This window comes from Lepisosteus oculatus, chromosome 28 (genome assembly GCF_040954835.1).
Source record: "Lepisosteus oculatus isolate fLepOcu1 chromosome 28, fLepOcu1.hap2, whole genome shotgun sequence".
Taxonomy (NCBI): domain Eukaryota; kingdom Metazoa; phylum Chordata; class Actinopteri; order Semionotiformes; family Lepisosteidae; genus Lepisosteus; species Lepisosteus oculatus.
The window spans coordinates 5,927,016-5,951,785 of NC_090723.1; the positions used below are offsets into that span (position 1 = coordinate 5,927,016).

General features: G+C 47.7%; 1 protein-coding gene across 3 annotated transcripts in view; it reads left to right on the top strand.

Annotated features, from left to right (window-relative positions):
• LOC102688531 (SH3 and cysteine-rich domain-containing protein 2) overlaps positions 1-15,475 on the top strand; it is a 33,429-nt gene extending 17,954 nt beyond the window's left edge. For all 3 annotated transcript variants that reach the window (XM_006638261.3, XM_015362225.2, XM_069185599.1), the window contains exons 4-11: positions 1,487-1,568; positions 2,330-2,442; positions 2,664-2,742; positions 3,375-3,415; positions 3,631-3,719; positions 5,323-5,374; positions 6,549-6,686; positions 7,824-15,475. In XM_006638261.3, coding sequence (XP_006638324.2) covers positions 1,487-1,568; positions 2,330-2,442; positions 2,664-2,742; positions 3,375-3,415; positions 3,631-3,719; positions 5,323-5,374; positions 6,549-6,686; positions 7,824-7,922 — 693 coding nt within the window. In that variant the 3' untranslated portion in view covers positions 7,923-15,475. The remainder of the gene's footprint in view (positions 1-1,486; positions 1,569-2,329; positions 2,443-2,663; positions 2,743-3,374; positions 3,416-3,630; positions 3,720-5,322; positions 5,375-6,548; positions 6,687-7,823) is intronic.
• Positions 15,476-24,770: the final 9,295 nt, after the last annotated feature.

A 24,770-nucleotide genomic window follows, 5' to 3' on the forward strand; every position in this document is an offset into this window, starting at 1 on the left:
GCGCGATGATGAACTGCACTTCTCGCACAACACGAAGGCCGTTTGACAATGAAAGAGCACAACCTGCGCGTGTGTGTGTGTGTGTGTGTGAAACTGGCCAGGGCAGGGAAGGAGCTGTGAAGCGGGCAGCAGGCAGCTGGTGAGCTGCCGCCGTGGCGACAGCGAGCACTCGGAGGGGGAGTCCGCGAGTGGAGAGGAGCTGGGCTCCGCGCGTGTGAGAGAACTGGCTGACGGAGCCCTGCGACCCCCAAACGCACACGTGCACCCGCTCACGAATGCACACCTGCAATAGGAAGAAGAACTGCTCGAATTTGCATACATGCATAAGAGGGGACCCACTAAACACACCGCTGTGGTACCCCCCCCCAGAATGGAAACCATTCTGCGCCAGCAGCCCCACAGCACAGCACGCCTGGAGGAGAAATGAGAAATGACTTCACCAGTCGAATGAAAAGAGGACCTTTAGGGAGGTCACGAGCCAAGAGGTGAATTTATCCAGGACACCAGGTTTAATGCCCCTCCTTTTGCCAACAAGACGGTGCCCTGGGATCTTTAAAGACCAAGTCAGGACCTCTGTTTAGAGACTCGTTCAAAGGACAGCATCTCGTAAAAAAGGCAGTGTCCCCTGTCATCACACTGGTGCACTACAAGAGTGTGGGAGTATAGAACATGCTGCCGAGCCTTGCTGATATCCTGACAGCTTTCAAAAAGCAGCTGGATGAGATCTTTGGATTAATTATCTGCTAACTACCAAACGAGCTAGAGGGCCTGACTGACCTCCTCTCATTTATTACTGTTCTCCTGTACTTGCATCAGAAATAAGGTATATAGACTACAATACATACTGCCTCATTTGCTTAAGAATTCATCAGTGCCTATTCAGTTATGAAAGATATCTTTTAGGTCTTATACTCCAAGCTGTAAGGTCAAATTATTGCATTTATTCAAAAGAAGGAAGCCCTATGACGTTGGAGCCGAGTTAAGCTGAATCCCTGGTGCCCAGAACAGTGATAACACTGTTGTAGACGGGGTCAAGCAGTGGCAGACATTTACAATGCTCTGTATTAAGTAAACAGGCTTGTAATGTCAGAGACAACTGCACCTCCTTAGAGCATGTTGATGTGAAGCCGGCCCTGTGCCACAGAGGGCCGATCTCCTAAGGGAACTTTTAAGCTGCTTCAGTGAGGAGGTGCAATTACAATTCTGTGCACGACTGAACCGGCTGAACCAGCCATATGTATGAATTAGTACCTGATGAGAGACAAAGTAAATAGTGTCAAGTGCATCAAAGTATCACAGATATTACAACCTCCTCTTCTCTTTTCCTCCGTTATGTGTCTGCTGCTGTTTTCCAACTATTTCACCCTCTCTATACTTCTGTCTCACTTTTACTTTTCTGTATCTCCATCCCCCTTCTCTCTCTTGCTTCTTTTCTCCTGCTCTTTGTCACACTTTCTCCTCGCCTCTCTCTCTCTCTCTCTCACAGTCGGGGGCGTTCAAAAGGAACTTCAGCTCTCCGCTCCTGGTGAATGATCAGCTGGGGGTCGTTAAGGAAGCCCCTCCCTCTGGTAAGTGACTTAACGAGCCTCATTAGCTTATTGGCGCAAGCAGCGGGACGTGATGGCGAAACGGGGCGGGCTCGCACCTCCTTTCGCGACTGCTCCAGCTCAGTGCCGACAGGGACACCAGCTTCTCCTGCACAGACAGGAGCAGCACAGAGATCTGACAACCCATCCAGAATTCATGCCAGGATTTTGGATTGCTCTAAGCCACTTGTGGGTTGTGATTCCATACAGCAAGCCACCTGCTTAAAACGCCGCAAGTTAAAGAAGCGGTCTCATCGGGGGTCATTTGTCCAAAAGCGAGATAACTAACATCCAGATTTGCAGCCAAGCCCTTCTCTCCTTTCCCTTGAGGCTCACACCCACATGGAATGAGAGTTTTTGTAGGCATGCCTCTGTTTAAGCAGTTACTGTGAAAGTTAGTTTTGATAATGTACTTAAAGGGCTTTTTTTGTGCTTACAGTGTTAAATGTATAATGAGCGAATGTCCTCTCTGGCAATTCAAGCAACCCCTGTCCTCAGCACTACAGTATACCAGTAGAGTTGGTCAACGTGCAGGCCTTCCAGTTTATTCCTTTGCAGCACTTTGAAACAAACTGAAACCTTATGTCGATGCTGCTGAACATCAATTAAATAATTAAGTAGCACAGTTCTGCAGTGGGGCGGATGGGAGGGGTCTCAGGTTGAACAGGTCCCGCTGGTGCAGGTGGGGGCTGGCACTGGGTGGTTTTCTACGTGCGAGTGTGACCGTGCCCCTCTCTCTCCAGCTGTGAAGAACCGGATAGACCCGGTGTACGAGACTCTGAGGTACGGCACATCCCTGGCACAGATGAGCCGTTCGAGTTTCGGCAGCGTCTCGGAGTCGCCCACCAGGAGCATGGTAGGGGCACCAAACTGGGTCTGCCACACAGTCTCACGTTGTAACCCTCTCTGGGCATGTGCATGCCTTCTGACGCCAAGCCTGCTGAAACCTTCCCTCTAAGAACAGCTCATTGTCTTGCTCTCTATGCACCACATCTGTGTTTGTCTTTGCCTTCTCCCTGATGGAGGTCTTGTGCTGGCCTGGATTTAGTCACCAACACTGTTGCTCTCTCTGTACAGAGTGAGAGGAGTGAGGGAGCTGAGGATGGGGAGGACAGTCAGCGCAGCACTGAAGAGGAGGGCATCCAGGGCCCTGGGGGTAAGAGACACACTGTTCTGCATGTGGGGCATGAGTCACATGGTATACAAACACTGCACACTGCTGGAGGAGAGGTACTGCACACTGTCTAGGAATACTGCACACTGCTGGAGGAGAGGTACTGCACGCTGTCTAAGAATACTGCACACTACAAGGGGAGAGGTACTGCACACTGTCTAAAAATACTGCACACTGCTGGAGGAAAGAGAGGTTCTGCACACTGCATGGTGTCCACTGTATAGGAACACTGCACACTGCTGGAGTTGAGATCCTGCACACCGCAGTCTCCACTGTATACGAATACTGCATTGCTGCACAGTACTAAACACTACAGCATAAGGTACACTGTAGTATAAACACTTTACTGATTTATACATACTGAAGTTCAAACACTACATAACTCTTCATAACTACTTCTCAGTGACAACAAAGCATTCGGAAAAAAAAAGCCCAGTTGGACACGGTCGGAAAATACCTGACCTATAAACTCAGCACACTGTACTGAAGATACACACGGCACAATCTGATCTGGAGTGGACTGTGAGTGGAGTATGAACGCTCTGTGGCGCTCGGGACCGTGGGACTGGATTCATTGATTTTTCTCTCCCTCTTCACCCCTCTGCCCCCTGCAGAAAGCGAGAAGGCAGGGTCTGAGGACAGAGTCAGCCTGAAGGTACAGACCACCTCTCAATTAATCATGCCGTCTCCTTACACTTGATCGGAGGTGAAGGGAGGTTGAACTTTCTGACTTTCTTCTTTATGTCCCCCTCCCTCCTGCCTACTGTCTTCCTCTCTTCCGTTCTCCCATCCATGTCCCCCCCTGTCTCTCTGCTCCACTCGGCCCCTCTCTCTCTCTCCAATGATCAACCCCCCCCCTCACCCCCACAGGCGCCAGCGCGGATTGAGGTGTCCCACATGCACACCTACGTAGTGCTGTACAAGTTCGTCCCGCAGGAGCAGAACGACCTGGAGCTGCAGTAAGTGGCCGGCCTGGGACCACGTGTCCACGTGTTGGGGAAATGATGGAAGGACACGCTCCTTCGTCACACCCACACACCGTCTGCTCATCTGTTTGTAGCAAGGCCCAGCTGCTACATCACCCTGCAACTCATAGTTGATGCCGGTCAGAAAAGAGGTGCATCTCTTACTGACATGGTGATATGGAAGGCAATGAGTCATGCTGCCTCACCACTCTTGGATCCTACGTTTGACTCTGGTCTGGTGCACCTTCAGCATACAGTTTGCATATTATTCCCAGGACTGTGCAAGCCTCATACTCATACTGTCCAAAGACCTGCTGTGTATCTTCGCAGGGTTTCTGATATGTGAGTCTAGAGTGTACCCTTGTGCCCACTGTCTGCTGCTTTAGATCGCATTTTTGAAAGGGGAAAAAAAAATGCACTGTGGGGCCTCCTGAGTGGCTCAAACAGTAAAGGTGCTTACCTGAGCCCATAGGCCGAGCCTCTTGGTCACGGGTTCGAGCCCCGAGTCATGGCACTAGGCAGTGATGACGGGGATTGCCCAGGGGGTGGCACAGTTGTGGCCTCCTGTTGTGTTCAGGAATGGGGTGCTGTCAGGGAGAGCCATACCTCTCCTGCACTCCATAGCAATGATTCTAAATAAAAAGACAAAGAGTGAGTCACCTTGTTGGCAGGTTCATCTGAAACTGAGTGCGGCAGTTTTTGAAGAATGAGGGATGAGAGAGAGAGAGATGGGACAGGTTCTTCCAGGAGCTGCCGCCGTACTGAAGGAAGAGGTGGTCCCTGCCTCTCACAAACCATGATTCTGTCTTCCTAGGCTAAGGCAGGTTAGCCGGACAGAAATGGAGGAAAGAGAGGGGGAAAGAGAGAAATAGCAGATAAGGTGACAACTACAGCTCAAAGATATGGAGGGACAGATAGTAAAGACTGAGAGCAGGCAGCGGGAGATGGGGGCTCGTGATGAGGGAGGATTCCTGCAGCAGTGAGCGAAAAGCAGGCCTGAAGGACACAGGTGCCAATCCTTAGGGATCACTTTGAAATGAGCATCCTCTAAGAAAAGTGCAGGTGGCCAGTTTTTCAGCAACGCTCTTATGTCTGCAGAATATTTTTGCCCTTTTCATTATTTTCTGTTCTGAAAACGAGTTGCCGGTTATTCTCCCATTCTTGCGCCCGGCCAATTTGGAAATCGTTGATTTATTGACCCACCTGACTTTGCAGTAAGGAGCCCCTCTGCTGCGCAGGGACTGGCTAACGTGCTGCTGAGACATGCTCGTCTCGCGCAGAGCCATGCGGCGTGCGCCATGCCGCAGTGCACCATGGGAGAGCGGGCTCCGACGGCAGGGGTGATGCTGTTCACACCCGTGCCTCTGCAAGCTCTCGGTTACCGGGCGAACCCCAGGGGGCGCTGTGGCGTAGTAAGACAAGGAGTTCCCTAGCTCATGCCCACCCAGCCCCAGTGGAGCTCGTCAAGCTGCACGCCGACTCTTTAAGACAATGCAGCCACAGATGGGGCTCCAACGGGCAGTGCCTGGGTTGAAGAGGGCGACACTTTGGGAAAAGTCAGAAACAACATCCTGTGGTCTCCCTCTCTCTTCCCCAGCCCTGGTGATCGCGTGCAGGTGACGGACGACTCGAATGAGGACTGGTGGAAGGTGAGGCAGGAAACATTGTTTAATTCGTTTGACATGATATGATTGTACTGAAATCCTGTCTGCAGAATTGAATTGCCAGGGTACTGGTGCCTGACATTCAATATCAGCCAGTTTGGCCCCAATTCTCCAAGGCTAGATTATTAATAGAAGCCTGGAAACTCCCAGAAGCTTCCACTTAAACACAAACAAGGCCAAAAAAAGTCCCATTTATGTGGAGAGCATTAGAAATGCTAGAATATAATGGATCTAAGTAAACGCTCTGACCCGGAATGACATTTAATGAAAGTTTAATGAGGTTTAGTCAAACTGTATCTTTAATGGAATCATTAGAGACACCTGGATGAAGAAAGAGTCAGTGAAGCTACAGGCAGTTCAGTCTCATGCACACGCATCTGACCTGGGCACACGCACACACAGGCACACACATCTGACCTGGGCAGTTTCAGATTTAAAAGAAGAAGCTATGTGACTGACATTAGAGTCATCTCCGCATTCTGTCAGGAACCGCCTATCTCCCTCCTCCATGTGGATGGTAATACAGACCCAGACACACAGAGGTGCACAGAGAAAATCACACACGCACACACGCAGACAAGTACAACTCCAAGACACACCGACCACACGGCACCCAGTGGAGGACCGAGACTTCAACATTTCGGGAGGGGGCTAACCCTGGCGATGTAGCACACACTTTTCTTGGAGGAGGGGGCAGACAAATCACTTTGCGGGGTGAGAGGACGTTGTCCTCATTAGCAGTGCCAGGGAGAGTGACGAACTCCTGCTTCCACAGATCACAGATGGGACGCACTCCATCTTTCACACTCCATTAGAAACACTGCCTGTGCGAATGTGCGGAAATGCATTCAAACCATCCCCCACAAACTCCGAGAAACTTTCTCTCACACAAATTCAGACGAACTGCTGCAAGGAAGCAGACACTCAGCTCTCAACATCATGATACCACCAAAGTGAACAAAGATCAAAGGAAGATCCAAGTTTTCAAACCAGCATGCCAGTCCATTAAAAAAAGTGAATGACGTTTTCGATGACCCGCTGATGATGTTTAAGGGGTAACAGAATTTGCAATCCACAGAGCCAATGCTACTGGCTGGATTCTTCCAGCGTGAGCGATGATCGACAGATGCACCAATGATTTCTTATGTCTCTCCGGCAGGGAAAGAGCGCAGACAAGGTGGGATTCTTCCCGGCTAATTTCGTGCAGAGGGTGAGGCCGGGAGAGCGGGTGTGGAGGGTGACTCAACCCTTCCATGGCAATCGGGAGCTGGGGCAAATGACCGTGAAAGAGTCCCAGGTAAGAGCAACACGCACACTCCTGATCACAGAGATGAAGGGCTGTTGCTCACCCTCTGATGAGGTCTCTCATCTCTCATTCATTACTGACTTGCCTGTTTCATCTTCATCCTTCTGGGGAAGTATGTGCTCCAAAGTGTGAACCCATCCACCCGTTTTCTGACAGCTTCTCCCAACTCAGGGTTGCAGGGTTGCTGGAGCCTATTCCGGCGAGCAATGGGCGCAAGGCAGGGTACACCCTGGGCAGGACGCCAGTTTGCTGAGGGGCAAACACAGACACACACCCGCTCACACCAGGGCTACTTTTCTGAGGAGCCAACTAATCTACCAGCATGTCTTTGGACTGTGGGAGGAAACCGGAGCACCTGGAGAAAACCCAGGCAAACATGGGGAGTCCATGCAAACTCCACCCAGATAGTACCGCTGGTCAGAAATTCAACCCAGGCACCGAACTTGGAGCATTTAAGCAGGCACTCATGGTGCAGTAGTGAGTTTAGTCTTGTCTCAGTCTGTGTGCTGTAACACGGCTTGGTTTATAGCAGGCCAGGACCTTTAAAACTGTTGGTAGGGAATTTCTTGGAGAAACAGCAGTTTATTCTCCTTTTGGTGTCTTTTCTCTTTTGCAAATATTTGTTTCCTTGCAAAAGAGCACCAAGCAAAGGTGCAAACTTGACCGCCCCTGTACTTACTGCCAGCCAGATTAGGCAGTAGATATTAATTATTTTCAAATTCTAATCCTACTATTACTACAAATTAATAAATTAGGAGACCTGAGTGGCATGGTACTGTACCATGGTTCTATCCCAACTGATTGACAGCTCCTGGGGTCCTGGTTTTGATTCTGAACTGGGATGCTTTCTGTGTTTCGGTTTGTTTGTAGCTTTTCTCCCTGGGCATGATGCTCCACCTCCAAGACCCACACTGGCCGGATGTCTCTGCATTGCTTCTGTGCATCCTGGCCAGGGTGTAATCCTGCTCTGCACCCTGTGTTTCCAGGACGGGCTCTGAGTAGCGTTGACCCTGACCTGGAATAAGCAGCTTTGTAACAGATTACTCTTAACTAAGCCCTTAACTAAGTCAGGGCTCCTCACTACACTAGAATACAGTTTGAGAAACACCTGTTTTCTGTCTCTGTCAGATCTGTGTGGGGAAGAACGAGGAGGTGAATGGCTTCCTGAAGCTGACCAGTGGGAAGAAAAGAGGTCTGGTCCCCTACGACTCGCTGGACGAGATCTGAGCCTGCCTTGAAGACCCCTAAAAATCTTTGCCTCCCCGCCCCCTTAAGCGCACGGCTGAGCCCGGGGCAATCCTGAACCCCCCTGCAACCTCGCTGCATCATCTGGGTCGAGGGGGAACGGAGGAGGGGAGGGCACCTTGGCGATCCAGTGGAAGATCCCCTCAGTGCTGCAATACAGGAGCCCCGAGGAGGGGGTACTCCCGAAGCACCCTGCATCCTGCACCCCGATAATCCCGCCCTAACACCCCCCCCATCGGCACTGAAGGACTGGGTCGGCCCACCCCCAATCTCACGACTCGCGAAGCAGCATGGCTGGAGTTAATGGGCATTTCTAATGCGAACCTCTTACGTGACCTGCTCTTGTCATCACGGATCCTAGTGCTATTAATCTTGCTCTTCTGATCATTAGTAGGTAGATTTAGAATCACTGTAATCAACACTGCAGCAAGCACATGTGGGAGAGATCCTCTGACCTACTTTGACCTCAGGCATGATTTCGGAGTTCCAGAACAGTTCTCTGTTGAAGCGGGCGGTTCTCTGATTTCCCATCAGGCCTTTGTCTTTCCTGGGTCACGGTCACCCTGGACTTGGGGGTGAGATCACCTCTTGCCTTTGGAACGGCTGACCAAAGCCAAAGTTGGGGCGCACTGCATGACAGAAAAAGGTAGTTAGTAATGAGTATGTTACTCCCTAGCTGGCCTGCAGGGACTCCTTGTCGTTTTTCGTGTTATCTTTCTCTTGGTCCTGTCCCATGTACTGTAGACTTCTCCTCCTACTCCTCGGTGCTTGAAGAGTGTTGGACCTGGATGGGTTTGTGTAGCTGTGGGATCGGGATACTGTGGTGTCCTGATTTTGTTTCGTAGGGTTGCATTTTATTTTAGAGAAGCCTGGCTTCAGGGTGTGAACAGAAGATGAGTCCCATGAAGGAGCAGGTGCAATAGGCTGGCTTTAACAGAGGTGACTGTTGCACTGTTAATCTTTGAAACTGGATAAGAGTCTAGGGTCTCTCCTTAATGACCTCTAGCACTGAATTTGCAAACTATGAGTAGGCAAGGGAGAATTCATTCTATATATGTATGGTGTGCACTTTTCCTCCTAGTGAGGTTTTTCCTGTGTGTTTAAATTCTTCTAAATGAAGCTCTTTTGAAGGATGTGTAAAAACAAAACTTTTGTGTATCTGCAACTGAAACAGTCTTTGACACTAAAAAGCCAGCCTTTGTGCTAAGGAGCAAAACAGCATGTTTTCAGGAGAGATGGGGAGGGGGGCAGTGCACTTTTTCACGATTAGACCTTAAACCAAGTGCTACTAAACTCTGAATTGCAGACTCCACTTTCGGAAATTTCTGCTGGTTGAGAGGCTACCAAACCCCTCACTGCCCTATATGCTGAGAAGCACTATTTGCAAAGAAAGTAGTTGGTGTGCTCAGACAGATGCTCACTAAAGCCACCGCGCAATGCTCCTATCTCATTTATTACAACTACATCTGAAATTATCCTTTGCGTTTTAATATATTTAGAAATCCTCAATAGTTTTTCTCTACAGTGAATCTATAAGCATCTGAACACCAGCTGGACAGACATTTGACTCTTTAGGTCTTGTAAAGGATAACGCACCTGGACACTCTGGTCATCCTGGGACTGGTTTAGAACCCACCTGGGTTTTGATCTCCCTACACCAGCGTCAACCATTTATCCATTAGCAGATAGCTGCTCTGCGTATTTCTGGTGATGACCACAGCCTATCCCCAGAGCACAGGGCACAAGGTAGGACTACCGCAGATCATGTATTTTTAAACTCAACCGTGCTTTACTATGTATATAGAACATGCATGCTTTAGAATAAGCACATTCAATAGATTATATACAGTGCACAGCAATGCAATATTTAAAATGCACAGTCAGGTGCATTTCACCTGTGGAAATATACAGTGCTTTTGTGCTTGCACTCACTTTTGGAAATAATTTTTTATCGCAGTTGTGTTGCGGTTTCTTCAAGGCCAAGCATGAGCAGTAATATGTTGGGCCATGGTTCCAAAATATTGATTTTATCAGGAAAACAGGACCTAAAAGGCACGTGACATTAAGGAACATCTCAGAAACGAAAGAAATCAACCCACTGGGTTTACAAAGAAATTCAAAACCAGCTCTCTCTCTCTCTGTCCCTTCTTCCCTGAATAACACTTTAGGCCTTCTCACAGTGCAGCAGGCCTGAAAGTTTACACTGAAATCATTAGTCAGTAACAATACAGAACATATGAGATTTGGTTAATTAGTGAGTTAATTGGTTCAGTTAAGGAAGCAGTGGTCAGCTGCAGTCCTTGAGCACTATGTGCTGTTGATAATTTAATTGAAAATAATCTTTAAAATGCTTAATTGAACACACTGCCTGCTTACGTGGTCCAAGGGGAATAGTTTCCAGTTTGCTTTGAGTCAAAGATGACCCCTTAAAAACTGTTAGACTGTGGCTCCCCAGGGACAAGGCAGGCCACCCCTGCCCTAAATAAGAAACAATTCTGGGGTTTTATAGATGGAAGTGGGTGTTCAGGAAAGGCTGATCGCTGACCGACCCTGGAGAATGAGGGAACGTGGCCACATTTTCATGCCCCATCAGAGATCGGCAACAACGGGAGTCTTGCTACTGAGGAACCACAGCCACACTGTGCTCACTGCACTGGGCCATGGGCCCCAGAATGGAGCCGTGATGCACTACAGTGAATATTAGTCACAGTGTTCCCGGGGAATAATGTACTGAAAGAGAGACATGTTAAAATCCCTGGAAACCATAGCAAAACCACAAAGAGTTAAATACCACAATTAATTCATCATGGCGAATTTCTGTGTGGGTGACCTGGACATGAGACTGGCCAGGAGGCTGGGTGAAATGGCGCTTTTAGCAGAGTTTGAAAACCCATTTCAGTGTATTGTCCTGTAAGTACTGTTCTGTACTGTCTCCACGCTTCTGATTTCTGTTCTGCCGGCCAAGAAGACCAAAGGGAAAGACTCCAAGATGTGAGGCCGTGAATGCAACTGAATCCGGACTAGATGAAGGGCTCGGGGCTGCAGGATCAGACAGGGAGAGGAGGGACAGAGTTATAAATAAACACGCCGAGACAAAGAGCATCTCTCCCTTGAAGAGACTGTCGTCTCCGCTTTCTCCTTTTGAAAAACCTCTTATTGGCATGCAGCCCCATGTCTTTATCAAAGAGGGGCAGGAATAACTGCAGCATGTAGGCAGGGGTAGGATAGAGGGGGCTGAAAGACTGAGAAGAGGGGTCTCTAGCCCCCCATGTGATAGACACGGCCCCTGAGCACCACTTGGACATGTGGAGGTTTGAGTATGCAAGTCTTTTTTACCTTGGGAGGGGCTGTTATAGAATCGTTCAATGCTTCTCTGTGTGTACTGTATGTACCTGTGTAACTGTATCGGCGTAAAGTTTGTGCATTAACTATCAGATATTTTAAGACTGCATGCAGGACTTGTAGGGTCTCTTGTCTGCATATGTGTCTTATAGGCCTGTCAAGAGTGTGTTTGAGTATTAGATTCCTGTGTGTGTCCTTACCATGATCAAAGTACATCACAATGAAAATGGTACCACAGTAAAAATATCTTGAAGCATAATGAGGTACGGGAAAGCTAAATACTCTCGCAGAATGCAGAGTGTACCAATGGTAAAACAATTAGAAACTGCGAAATATTCTGTACTTTTGCCATGGTAAGCTTTCATCAAGGCATGAAAGAGTGTTAAATTGCAAATGAAGTACAGGCCAATGTGTTTAATTTGTAGTATTTGAGTATGCAGGTAGCAGGATGTTAATGTATTAGTGTACTTGTGAGGATGTGATCTAATGTCAGGTGTGAGTCAGTGTAAGCAAACTTAATATCTGATCTGGTGTCACAGGTGCGTCACTGTATTAGGAGTCTGTGAGTGCTATTGTGCACCAGGGCTGTGTCAGGTAGCCTAGGGTGTCAGTGCGTATAAGAGCTCCTCTCTCCTCTCCGTGCACCAGTTTGGCTGGTTTCCAGCCCTGTGCTACTCTGGGTCCCTGGCCTGGGATTAACACAGCCTTAATTTAGACTCCAGCAGCTCGCCTGCTATTTCTAGCTGTGCTGGCACTTTATTAATCGCAGTGCTGAATCCCACAAGGGCGCAAGACACAGAAAAACAGCAAAGGCGACGCACATATTTAGAGATTTGCATGCAAATCACTGTTAACCTTTTCACAACGCGCTCAATTTCACCAGCAGTGAGCAAGGAACAATATCCGCTACTTGACGAATTCGTCATCTGTACAGAACAGTAGACTTTGCTCAAGGCCAAGGACATTGAAATGTACAGAAATATATACCAGCAGAAATGAAGGGCATGCTAAAATATAGAAAACGAGTAGCTTTGTGTTTATTCTATGTATAGCTGACAGTGTGGGAAGATTAAATATAGATCTGATGATGTATTGAAATGACTTAAAAAAAAATTCAAATGTCATTTAGAGGACATAACAATTTCCTGGTAGCATAGCTGGTAGTAAAATAATGACCTTAAACAAGGTTGTGGAACCAAATGTTTTAATCTAATTGTTTTAGGACATTTTCCTAAATGCGTTTAAGCAAGCAGGGTGGAAAAAAAGCAGATTTAAGAATGATTAAATTTGCCGGTGCTGATGTAGGGCAGGTGTTTTTTGTGACTGACTGGGTGGGTCCCCATCCAGGTTGCCCAGGGCGGGGGGTGTGCCGAGCGATTCGGACATCTGCCTCCTGTCTCGTCGGTGCTCAGTGTAGGTAAAGGACAGGGAGGAGTGGGCGGACAGCCTCTGTGAATGGGGTCAGATCCTGTGTGTCCATTTCCCTATAAACTACTGCTAAACAAAATGCAGCAACCCCCAAATACACTGCAGGTATTGCAAAGACAATTTAAAAGGCCTATGAATCCAAGAGTAATTTGGCAGGGCTGTGGAAGGGGAACGCCCCAGACCCGGGCAGTGAGAGGTGCCCAAGCTGGCAAAAACAGTGCCCAAGGGATGCCAAGGTGCTTCAGCACAGGGGTGGCCACTGTACCCATTAAGCCAACCCCTGCTTTCATATAGTCATGTAGTTCAGTAGGTTTAAGGGATCGCTTGTCTAATTCCCAATTCTAAAGTGTTTCAGTCTTTTCTTGTTGCCATTTAAAACTGTCCCCATTGTGGCAGAACTTGTCTAATATTCCTGTCTTTGCCTTCTGCAGCACTGCTGCCCCAAACTCTCCCTTCTACATGTTGGGAATTGATCTCTCATCAGTTTTCCCCAGCGTGAAAGCGATTGTTTTGAGTAACCCAGTGGAGGTCAGAGGGATTTTACCTCTAGCGCAGCTGTTCAGAAAGGCTCTCCTGCCTTTCGTCTTGTTCCCTCCCTATTGCAGGGGTGGCGCTGAAGCATTTGACAGATCTTGGTATTCTGCTTGCGTCCCTGTCTACAGACAAGTTTATTCCCTTTTTTTTCTGGGCGTTTATGAGAAAGGTCACTGGATGATAGGCCTGTTAGAGCATTACTCATAAATGGTGAGTGTGTCTGGGCAAGAGATGCGATTTGAAAAGTTTTTTTTTTGCCTCTGGCAGGCAATTAGTGAGACCCCATGCTAACGATTATTAAAGAACGCAGATGTATTGGAAAGCACGTACCATCTCACTCTCTCTTCGGCGTCCGGGAGCCGAAAGCAACCGGGCAACTGGATCACAGGTTCTCCCAGGGCCTGTCTGCACCCCATTTAAAAAGATCTTGATGCCACTCCAGCGGTGCTAGGAATCAAGGGGAATCAGAAGCAGGATCTCTTCCAGCTCCTGTCTAGGAGTCGGAAGGAAACAGAGGGTTAGGAGAGTGGAAGGGATCACACCTTCGCCTGTTGTCTGCAGAAGTCTTTTTTGCTGGATTTCCATGCACCTACCAACCTCCCCCCGGCATCAAAAACACAATAAGATTCTCTGCAGAGCATCTCTATCTTCTGAGCAGCACGGCAGCCCTTACAGAAAATCAAAAGTATTGATCTAAACTATCCCAATACCTTCCCCCCCACTCAAAAAAGACCCACTCTAAAGCTTGAAGACTACTAGTCTACTGCCCTTCTCGCGCTGTGATCGTCAGCGTGATCCAGTGTCGGCTGGCTTTCTGTTTCTCCAGTGCTCCTGAAATGTTCAGACAGGGCGAAGAAAAAAAACACAAAATTGCTGCAATCAATCCTGCAGCGAGCAATTGTCCAGCAGGAGCATGACAGCCGGAGCCCGAGAGAGCTGAGCAGGACCCCCGAATTGATGATGAGGGGATGAGGGGGCGGGGGACGGGTCTGGGATTTGTGTTGTCTGAGCTCACAGTTTCTAAATGTCATTTTTCCAAAGGAACGGGTGCATGGTTTTTAGCAAAGTGTGGCATTTAACAATAGAGGGGTTAGGAAAGTAGGGATTCTGCAGGACTGGATCTCCGGGACTAGAACGTTGAATGTTTAAATGGGATTATATAAAATTGGAAATGATAGTTGTATCTGGATGCTTCTCAGTGGCACTGTGGTGACAGTGGAGGGGTGAATGTAAGTTGCCTGTGCTCCACAGCGCCCTCTAATGTCCCATATAGTTGTTGTTCTGTGGAGTACTTAATTACTGCTGTACAGTTACTCTGAATCCCAGAGAGGAACGGAAGGCTTTTCTAGTTATTTTTTCTCTCTTGTAACAAGGCAGCGAGCCCTGCTGTGCTTTGCGCAAAATGGCAATAATTACTATTCTAGGTCTGTGATTTTACCTTCCACTGTAAATAAGAGATAGATATAACTGTACATAAAGCTGTGTGTGTGTACAGACAAATATGAAATGTTCTATATTGCAGAAGGAGGCAATTGTGGGAGATGGAATGGAGGAGAACCTTAATGTCTTTGCACAAAAAAGTGCTGGGGTCCTGTGCTTCTGGCTTTCACTATCTATGATGGGTGTGAGAGCACAGTGCTGGGTTATAGCTTGACCACTCTGGCCATTTCCTTGTGGGAATTTGCTTGTCATTAAAAAGACAATTTGCATGGGCTCTCTCAGAATGGGTCACCTGGACACAGCATCCAAGCAGCCCAAATAGAAATAAAACTAATGATCAAGGGCTTCAAGAGCACCATCGATTGGGCTTAATTTTCCTTTATTATTATAACACAGTATTTACCATTAACCAGATGCTGCAGACCCAGACCTCCAATCTGCCGTTTTATTTCCTAATTGTGCAAACGACACGCCAGCCAGCAGTGCCAGGCTCTTGAGCGCTTTTGTGTTCGCTGGAAACAGAAGTTAATGTAATTTGACGTGAGAGTCGGCAATCAGGACCCGTTTGTCTCCAAAGGCACTCGGAGGTGTGGAGGGGGGCGGCAGTCGAGAGAGGGAGGCTGAGGCCGAGACGCTGATGTTATCGCAGCCAGTTAAGCTCTGGCCCTCTCTGCCCCCCCCCCCCCGCCCCCTCCACACCATCTCCCACCAGCCTCCTCACTCTCTGCATGCATGACAGCACCGAGTGAGAAACCTCAGGTTTGACTTTAATAAACCTCAGTTTAACATTGCGTGCTGTGGGCCTGTGTCTGCCTGCCTCCTGTCTTTTTTTATTTCTCCTGCATTTGAATCAGTCACCCCTGGGGCTTTCAGAACAGCTGAGAGAAATGCCAGATCAGGGGGGGGTGAAGGCATTGCCTTAAATGTCACATTATTTACACAGCATCACAAGAAACCACTGTAACAGCAACACCTTCGCAAAATTATTGAGTAATCTTTTTGGTAACGGGTGCAATGACATTTTATTGATCACACAGGATGCAGATAAATTCACAAAGCTGTTTGACATTTGTTATCAATGGGGTCCCCTGCCTTGGGCCTGCTGCTCCCAAGCGACCCTGCATTGGAAGAAGCAGGCAGAAAATGGATACACAGCATGGGCCAGCGAGATCCAGTGTAGTAGAGGGAACTTGCAAACACAAACATCACAAGCTGGCCATCGGGGACCCACACTTTGCACCTGGTTACAGGTTACTGTCCTGTGGGATTCTGTCCCATTCCTCTTGCAGAGCCTGGACAAGCATAAATGCCCTGGCTTCATTACTGGCGAGCCCACAAATCAGTGTGTTGCTCACACATCTCCATTGTTTCAAAAATTAACAATGATCACTGATGAGAGTTGTGCGCGTGTTCGGCTTGCAAATGATAATAATTTGATCATTAGAAATGATTAAATCTCCTCCTCACAGCTAAATCACTGATGCGTGTGATGGAGTGGAGCCAGTAGTTTGAAAACGCTTAAAAATTCAGAACACCAAGATGTGTGAATCTTGGGGATGTGTCGTGACCAGTCTTCTCCTATGTCTCCTTGGTCTCCATCTGACCAATTGCATTCAGCTGTAAAGCCCGGCCAGGTTAGAAACTGCTGTCTGGTGTCTCAAAGGCATTGCCTTCTTAATAAAAATGATTCCATACTGTAGATTTTTTTTCCTTAAATTTGAACCAGGATTGACATTCAACAGGTTAAATCACCTCACTTCTGCCCAATCATCTCTCTCATTATTGATGACATTTAGCTAGAGCTTATTTAGTCATGAATGATGAAGTAAATAAAATAATAAATCATATTAAAAAAAGCAGTATACTTTCTTTCCAAAACCATGCATAACTACCAGAGTATGTTTCTACTGATGCTCAGTATATATTGATCGATAACTTGGTACCTGGAGCAGCAGAGAACAAGTTCATTTGTACATGAAAGCTGACAGCTTGTGTATCTGAAAGCTGCTTCTGAGACTCAATACAGTCAATAGTGATTACAGGGCAATTTTCTTTGAGGAGGAGGAAAAAAAAATAAATGGGTTTTGTTCGGCGATTTCAGGGAGGAATGAGGTTGATTTTTTTTATCTTCATGGACATTTTTCCTTCTTTTCAAACTCCTTTTTTAAATGTTTTTCATCCATTTCTGCTCTTTCCTAGTAGTGGCGGGCAGTGACGGACTGGGATTAAAAATGAATCGATTAAAAATCGACCCTGGCTGTTAAAGCTCACACATCTAAATCTGAGCTCCAGCAGTAATCCATCCATCTGCTATCTAACTATCCAACTATTCCATTTCATGGGCGTGGGGGGGTCAGCGTCTATCCCAGCAAGCAGCTGGTACAGAGCGGGCACACTCCAGCGCGGGGTGCACACCGACACACGCACACACTCTCACACCAGGGCGGATCTTCCCAAGAACCCAATTCATCTGCCAGTATGCCTCTGGACTGCGGGAGACAGCACCTCAGGAATCGAACCCAGGACCCCAGCACTGTGTGGCAGCAATATTATCCTATGTAGGTAACAATGTGGTATATAACACTTTATTTTGCAAGGCTCAGTTTAATTTACACATCCCAACAATGTTTCTCTTAGTATTACTAGTAGTACTCCATACATCATTAAAATCTAAATGCTAAATTAATTAACAGTGGTTGAGTTTTACCTCATTTAATTACAAAGACACTACATTAAGTAACAACTAAATCAGTTTAGTTATTGGGGAGATGACCTTTTTTGTCTTAAAAAATGGTGAGCCCCTTCCTTTTTTGCTTTTTAGGTACCTTGTGTGTCCCTGTTCTAACACAAAGGGTAAGTCATGGAACAGGTAACCACCAGGACATTAGATTTAGAAAGTGACATGTTGGCTCAATTTTGCCATGTGATTTCAGGGCTTGTTTGAGCTGGTCCAAATCTATATAAGCAGGGGAGGAAAGGTACTAAGGCTCCTGAATATGGGAGGTTATGCTCACTAAGGGGGTAAATATGTATCAAGGTAGATATACGGAAGGTAAGGAAACTGTTTTAGTACGAGGGGTGCAGTGTTATTTTTTAAAATGGGATTACTTTTGCAATTTTGGTACATAGCCCACCCCCACTGGCCCTCTGTGTGTACCAATCCATGTTGCAGCATTTCCCTGAACAGCACAATGACCTGTATCTGCTGCAACTGCTACTGTTCTTAACATATTAAAGTTAGCATAGTCATCACAGTTTAGCACTGTAATGCTACTGAACTGAAGGAACAAGAGAAAATCTGTTTCCGCAAACAAAAAGTTGCAAATGTGATGCTTTGCATAATACATGACTTTAATGCAGATTCTTTGAATCATTAGAGGAAACCCACTAAAGGGTATCTTAATCAAGTCCACACCGAAACTCATTCTGCTAAATAAAGCTGCAGATGCTCAGATAACTTCAGCCGTTGTCTTTCTCAGTGGCAAGCACTAACTCCTGTAACAAGTGTTTACTGTAGAGTTCAAATCAAACCCACGATCTGCGGTCTGCCTGTCTCTTGTGGGCGAGATATGGCTGGTACAGTCCTTCGATTCCATCGCCATCCCGCAATGATATTATCCAAGAAGACACGCGCTACTGCGCTGAAGGGCTGAGGAGCATTCAGACAGACGGGCGATCCATCTAAAGGCCAGACCAGGAGCACTCAGTCTTAATAAGAAACTACAAGGGCTGACTGTATGGCCTCACTGGCGGAGCAGCCTGTGTCAAGAGGAGCGAGAGAGAGAGGATCACAGAGTGAGGGAGGAGAGGCCAGCAGCTGCGCTGATCCCTGACGTTACACTCCACTATGTGGATTTTAATTGAGCGCTTCGAAATTTCGGCTGACGGGAGCTCACTGGAGGGCACAGGCAGACTCTTCCGGAGGTGCTGAACGGAAAATGTAAAAGACATGCAAAGAAGGTGAATTTGGGGATGGGGGGGGGGGGGGGGATGGTATTTATAGAGGCCTAATCTGGACACTGGAGGAGTGTCAATCATCTGCCAGTCCCTGTTATGTCAGCACTGGCTCGCTATGCAACCCACTGGCAACTGTCCTGCCTCATGCCCGCGCCGCGTGTGCTGACGAGCAGCCCTTGTCGAAAGTCAAAGAGCTTCGGAAAAAGACTCCAAGAGGATCGACGAGGATGGAAACGGGCCCCGGACAAAGCTGGGTGGAAAGAGAGAGAAACAGCTCTGGAAAGACCTTTTCGGCTGTGAAAGAGAAAAGGGGAGGCAGGAATTAAGGCAGGCAAAAGAACGCCGGCAGGGACTTCGTCTGATTGTTAGTTCAAGAACAAGTATAATTGAAACCTATGACAAGCCCCCCACTCTCGAGACTGCAGAGACTGGGGTCCTTTAGCCTGTCTACATACAACGCCATCTTCAGAACAGGAATGATTCTGCTCCCTCTGCTCCAGGCAGCTTTCTTTCTGTAACTCGATAGCTAGGATTAGCCAGCAGCTACATCGCCCTGCAGCTCCCAGCTGGCAGCCCCACTGGAGCTCAGCAGGTGTGAGCCTGGCCAGAACCTGGATGGGAGACCTCCTGGGAAAGCTAAGGTTGCTGCTGGAAGAGGTATTAGTGGGACCAGTAGGGGGGCGCTCACCCTGCGGTCTGTGTGGGTCCTCATGCCCCCGTATAGTGACAGGGACACTAAAACTGAGGCCCTGACTCTCTGTGGTCATTAAAAAGCTCAGGGTGTTTCACGAAAAGAGTAGGAGTGTTACCCCAGTGTCCTGCCCAAATTTCTCCCTGGTCTTAACCCATCATGGCCTCCTAATAATCTCCATTTATAAATTGGCTTCGTTACTCTGTTCTACTGGAAGCTGGTGTGTAGGGAGTGTTCTGGCGCACTATGGCTGCCGTCACATCATCCAGGTGGGGCTGCACATTGGTGGTGGTGGTGGAGGGGATCCCCATTACCTCTATAGCGCTTTGAGTGGAGTGTCCAGAAAAGCGCTATATAAGTGTGAGGAGTTATTATTTCTGAACGAGGCCTTGCCGATATACCAGCGCGGCTTTAGACCTGTGCTCAACCCTCCCTCTCTGACCAGGCAAGGTGCATCCCTGCAGACGCAAGAGAGACATCTGCCTCTCCGCTCCGCACGCAGGAATTAATTGAACAGCAACCCCTCCCTTGCTCCCCTGTCGTGTCTCAGGGAAGCAGCCATGCCTCATTAGGCAGCAGTTACCACACTGCCTCAGGTCCTTAAAGGCCAGTCCTGCAGGTGTGCTGGGCACCTCTGAATCATCAGATGCTTAACTCTGGCAACGCTATTAAAATCAGTCCAATTAAGCAGGTGCTTAGCTCAATGGCCTAGGAGAAATGAAGAGGAGGCTGCAGTGTCTGTGTCCTGGCACTGGGAGTAAATGGCAGGAGCTAACAGTTTGCCGATCGCTCCTGTTAATATCCTTCCCGACTGCTCTCATCTGTTGGGAGGGTGTAGTCTTAGCACAGCTCTACAACGAGTGCGCAAAAAGGTTACAGACAAGAAAAGGCCCTCTGATCCATCATGTTCATGCCTTCCAGTTGTGTTCTCAGTGAGTCTCGTTAATCTCCACCAACCATTAATACCTCTTGGGATTTTCACTACTTGTATCAGACACCTCCATTTTCAATTCCGCCCAAGGCTAAAGATATGTTTACCCTCTTGGTGCATGATGTTTATTTCAGACACGGAATTGAGCTGGTTGCTCTCATTCCAGGGCAGTGATTTCCTGTTATAAGGTCTGTGTTACTGGGACGACCCCCCAATATCTCTCCTTTCTGCATTCAGACACCCAGAGTCCCCTAGGCACAGCATATCCCCTTTGTCATGGCTACAAGCAAAAGCAAACCACAATCTAAGCAGAACAGACAACCTTACTTCGATTGCTTTGAAGAATTCGGGGCGCTGCACTTGTAGAAGGAAATTCCTGAGGTCCAAAGGCGATTTCAAACTTGGGAGATACAGAAAGTAAACTAATTAGCACTCCAAAAAACACCAAGCTAACAGAGGACTATCCGAGTTCCCTGTTGTGATCTATGGGCATTCATTTTGGTAGCGGTTTTTCTTTGAAATAAAGAAGAATGAGTCTCTACGGCACATTCAATTCTCTACACAGGGGGGGGGCAGCCCACACACAGCGTGTCTGAAATATTCCTCTCATCCCAATACACAGCCGGCAGTTTTCCGCAATCGGCTTTCAGCCGTCAGTCATTTCCACTTGGGTAAAAGGAGCTCATGCAGCTTTGGAAGCAGGAGAGAAAAAAAAAACACACCACAATACAGATCTATTTGAGTTTCAAAAATTCTCTTGAAAATAATCCCCTCCTGATGCAGAAGTGATCTACAAATTCCCCAAAAAAGAGCAATTAAAAGACGCGACGTATTTGGTTATATCCAACGTTTCTGTCCCCTTTTCAATTAATCCCGACATCCAGTCCCTCGGTCCGGGGAATATCAATAAGACACCGGGGCGCTGAGCGGACTAGGCAGCCGGGTGAATTATGCCACAGGGGATCAGAGAAGGCGCGCTTTTAGTAGTGGTTTCATTTCAATTACAATCCCTTTCAAACCACCCCACTTAACCAGTGTCAGCACTGCAAATTCAGTGCTGTCAGGTCTCGTTTGCCTTCTTTGGCACCGGCGGCATGTTAACAACCAAGAGGTCTGCTCTGCTGGTCTGCCAGCTCGCACTCCCTCCTTCCTGCCCCTACTGGGACTCCTGCAGACCACCCCATCCGACTCTCCCAGCACCGGCGATTACGGAACTCCTGGGCTTGGAATTCGAGGAAGAGGAGTGAGCGAGCTGGCATGCGGACCATGTGGCTACAGCACTTCTTGTGTCTTCCTCCCCTCCCCTCCGCAGGTTAACACAGATTTGCAGACACTTGATCAAAACGGGCATGCAGTCTTGTCTCTCGATCAAGGCCACACAGGAGAGACTGGCGTCCCCGTTTCCAAGAACTTTCCTTTCCCAGCTCCTTTTCCAATTCAAAGACACCTTTGTGAAAAGATGAGGGCTACAGGTGCAGAAGCTAGGCGATTGAACAGAGAATGACATCTCGTTGCTTGGAAAACGTATTCAAGTCAGAAGATGCCCTTTGGCCGACCTAGCTTACTTAGTTGCTAGAGGCTACCTGATCCGAGGATCTCACCCAGCTGTTTCTCAACAGGGGCCAGTGTTTCAGACCCCCACAACCCTCTGTGTAAAGAAGTGCCTCCAGATCTCAGTTTTAAAGGCACTGCCACGCAGTTTCCACATTGCCCTCTAATTTGCGATTCGGAAGAAGTCCATTGAGTAGACTGTCGGGTCCTTTGAGTATTTTGAGTGCCTGTTTCAAGTGCTCTCTTTAAACCTTCAGCTCCTACAGCCTGCCGGTGTTGGATTAAGCCTCGGACTGAATCTGATTGATCTTATCTGGATCGATTCCAGAGCAGCAATATCCGTTTTGTAAGGTGGTGAATAAAATGGTACACAATATCCTATGTGTGGCTGTATAGTTGTACAACGTACTTGAAAGTGCCATTCCTGGATTGAAATAAACTTGGAGTCGCCAAAAACAAAGCAGACTGAATGCAGAGCAATAAAATGTATTTCCCTGCAAAGAATAGAAGTTAATTATAGACTGGAGAGGCAGGGTTGGAGAGAATAGCCCTCTCTGACATATGCACAATAGGAAAAGCTCATGAGCACACAGCGCCACAGTGACAAAGGCACAATAAGATGTACTCCAACACAACATATTACACACCATAATCTTCCTCCAGAGGGATCTCATTATCGCATCGGGATAAGGCGGCACTCGCAAGCACAAAAAAACCCCAATTTGCAACCTTTCTGTCCACAACTGCCCTCCCGAGTCACATCTCTTCCCTCTCGCGTCTTCCCTCGGACATTCTGATCCCCGATGATCCCTCTCCTTCCACACTCCACTCCCCTACAAGTCAACCTTTTCCCCTGCTTGCCACCCCTCAACCCCAGACAAAAAGAACACTTTTCCCAGTTCACTCCCTCTCTGCTTCATTCTCTCCTCCAGCTAAAGCGATGTGTAAACCCCTCCTTGTTATTAATAGACTGCGGGATGACCCCTCTCTCGCCTTTAATTCCATCGGTGTCCTCCATTCCTGCTCCCCAAGTACTTGCTAAAGTGAGCTGTAAACCCCGAGTTATTGACGCACCCCTGGGTAACTTCCATCTCTCCGCTAATTCCACCTGTGTCCACTCCCTCTCTCGCTCCCTCTCCTCCATCAGCCCCTCTCTAACAACCCCCTCCCCCTGCCTGTCTGCTCTCTGCTTCTCGCCTGGCTAGCTGGGGTCTTATTCACAAAGCGGACCGAGGTCTCAGACCTGCGCTTGCATCCTCATGCTGCTCACAAGCGCTCAGGTTCAGAGCTGCTGTCACCCCTGTCACACAGACAGCATTGCTCTCGCAGACAAGGCCTGGCCAAACACACTAGACTCCAGTACCGATTGTGGGCAGAGTGTCGGTGCTTTTATTTCCACCCAAGACCTTTGAAGTGTTCATATTGGTACACAGAAGAGTATAAACTGCTGTTTTTTTTTTAAAAAAAGCCACATTATGGCTTTTTAACATTTAAACCACTGTTTTGTCAATCCAAATGTGCCTCTTATATACTGTATACTACAGGAAAAACACTGCAAGAGAAAGACTGAAGCCAGAACATCAATTTCCTCTCTTCTAATTAACCATAACATGTGGCTCAAAGTCACACCTGCTAATTAAGTTTCTTTGATTGATTTCATCTTGAATAAAGGGAATGTGATTTAGAAACAAAGTTGTGTATACAAAATAAACCTTGCTCTGCCGTAAAAACTCCTTAAACGATTAATAAAATCAAATCATTTTTATGAATTGTGCAATATCATCCAGCCAATGTTAAGTAATATATACAGTAGATGATTCAGTTACAGACTCCGGCTCAAGACTCCTCCAGAACAGCTCCAATCAATTAACTAATTAAAGACTAGAATCCCGTTATAAACTCCATCGTGAATAAGACTAGTCCAAAACAAAAGGGTATGGCCGTTCCTTGACTTGGATCACCTTCCGCAAGAAGGAATCCAGGAATGCTCCAGGAATCAGTTGCTCCAGGAATCAGTTAGTGAGCCAGGCAATCAGACAGTCCTGGGATCCAAATGAGAGAGGATTGCGCCCCTAAACATAACTTTAGCAATAAAGCATGGTCTCCTTAATTTTTAGGATGTAAACCTACATTGGCAGTAGAACTGCTGATCATACTTGCACAGGGGGGTGTTACCTTCTGTGCCTTATTTATCCGAAAAGAAAAATGCATGACTTTCTCTTACTCTAAAATAATTCATGTCAGCAAAAGGGGGATGCGTATTTACGGCTTCTAAAATTAGCAGCGCTCGCATGAATTATAAAAGCAGCAGAGCAGTGGCGCATACAGGCGCCCTGGTAATCAAAATCAGTTTCAGAGCCATCTTCCAATCTCTCCTTCCCTCAAACTGCCTCTCGCCTTCCCCCGTCCTCTTTCACTCCATCATTTTGGTTCTCCTGCTCCTTCAGTCCCCCTATCGCCCTCCCCTCCAGTCAGTTATTTCTGATCAAAGCGAATATTAGCCGGAAGAAGCATCTCTCGGCAGAAAAAATGCAGCAGGGGGTATTTTTTTTCTTCCCCTCTGTGATGCCAAACCAGCACATTTCCTGGCTGTGCTGGGGGGGTCAGAGCTCTGGAGACTCGCTATAGGGTCACTTGCAAGGACAAGCGCTTTCTTGGTGGTGCAAAAACTCAATCTGGGGGGGAAATGAAGCTTCAAACCCAACTGCGGCCCAGTCACACACGCAAGCCACATGCAGGACACTCCGCAGACGTAGCCGAAGCCCTGAAGGGCCGCTGGGCAGAGAAAACCGGTGGGCTTCTCTGGTAAAACGTTGACCGTACCACAGTATAGCAAGCAGGGTGTCACAATGGTTAGTATCGCACTGTGTGCAGTGCTGGAGCCCTGGGATCAATGCTAGACTTGCGATGCTGTCTGCACGGAGCTTGTATGTTCTCCCAGTGTCTGCATGGGTTT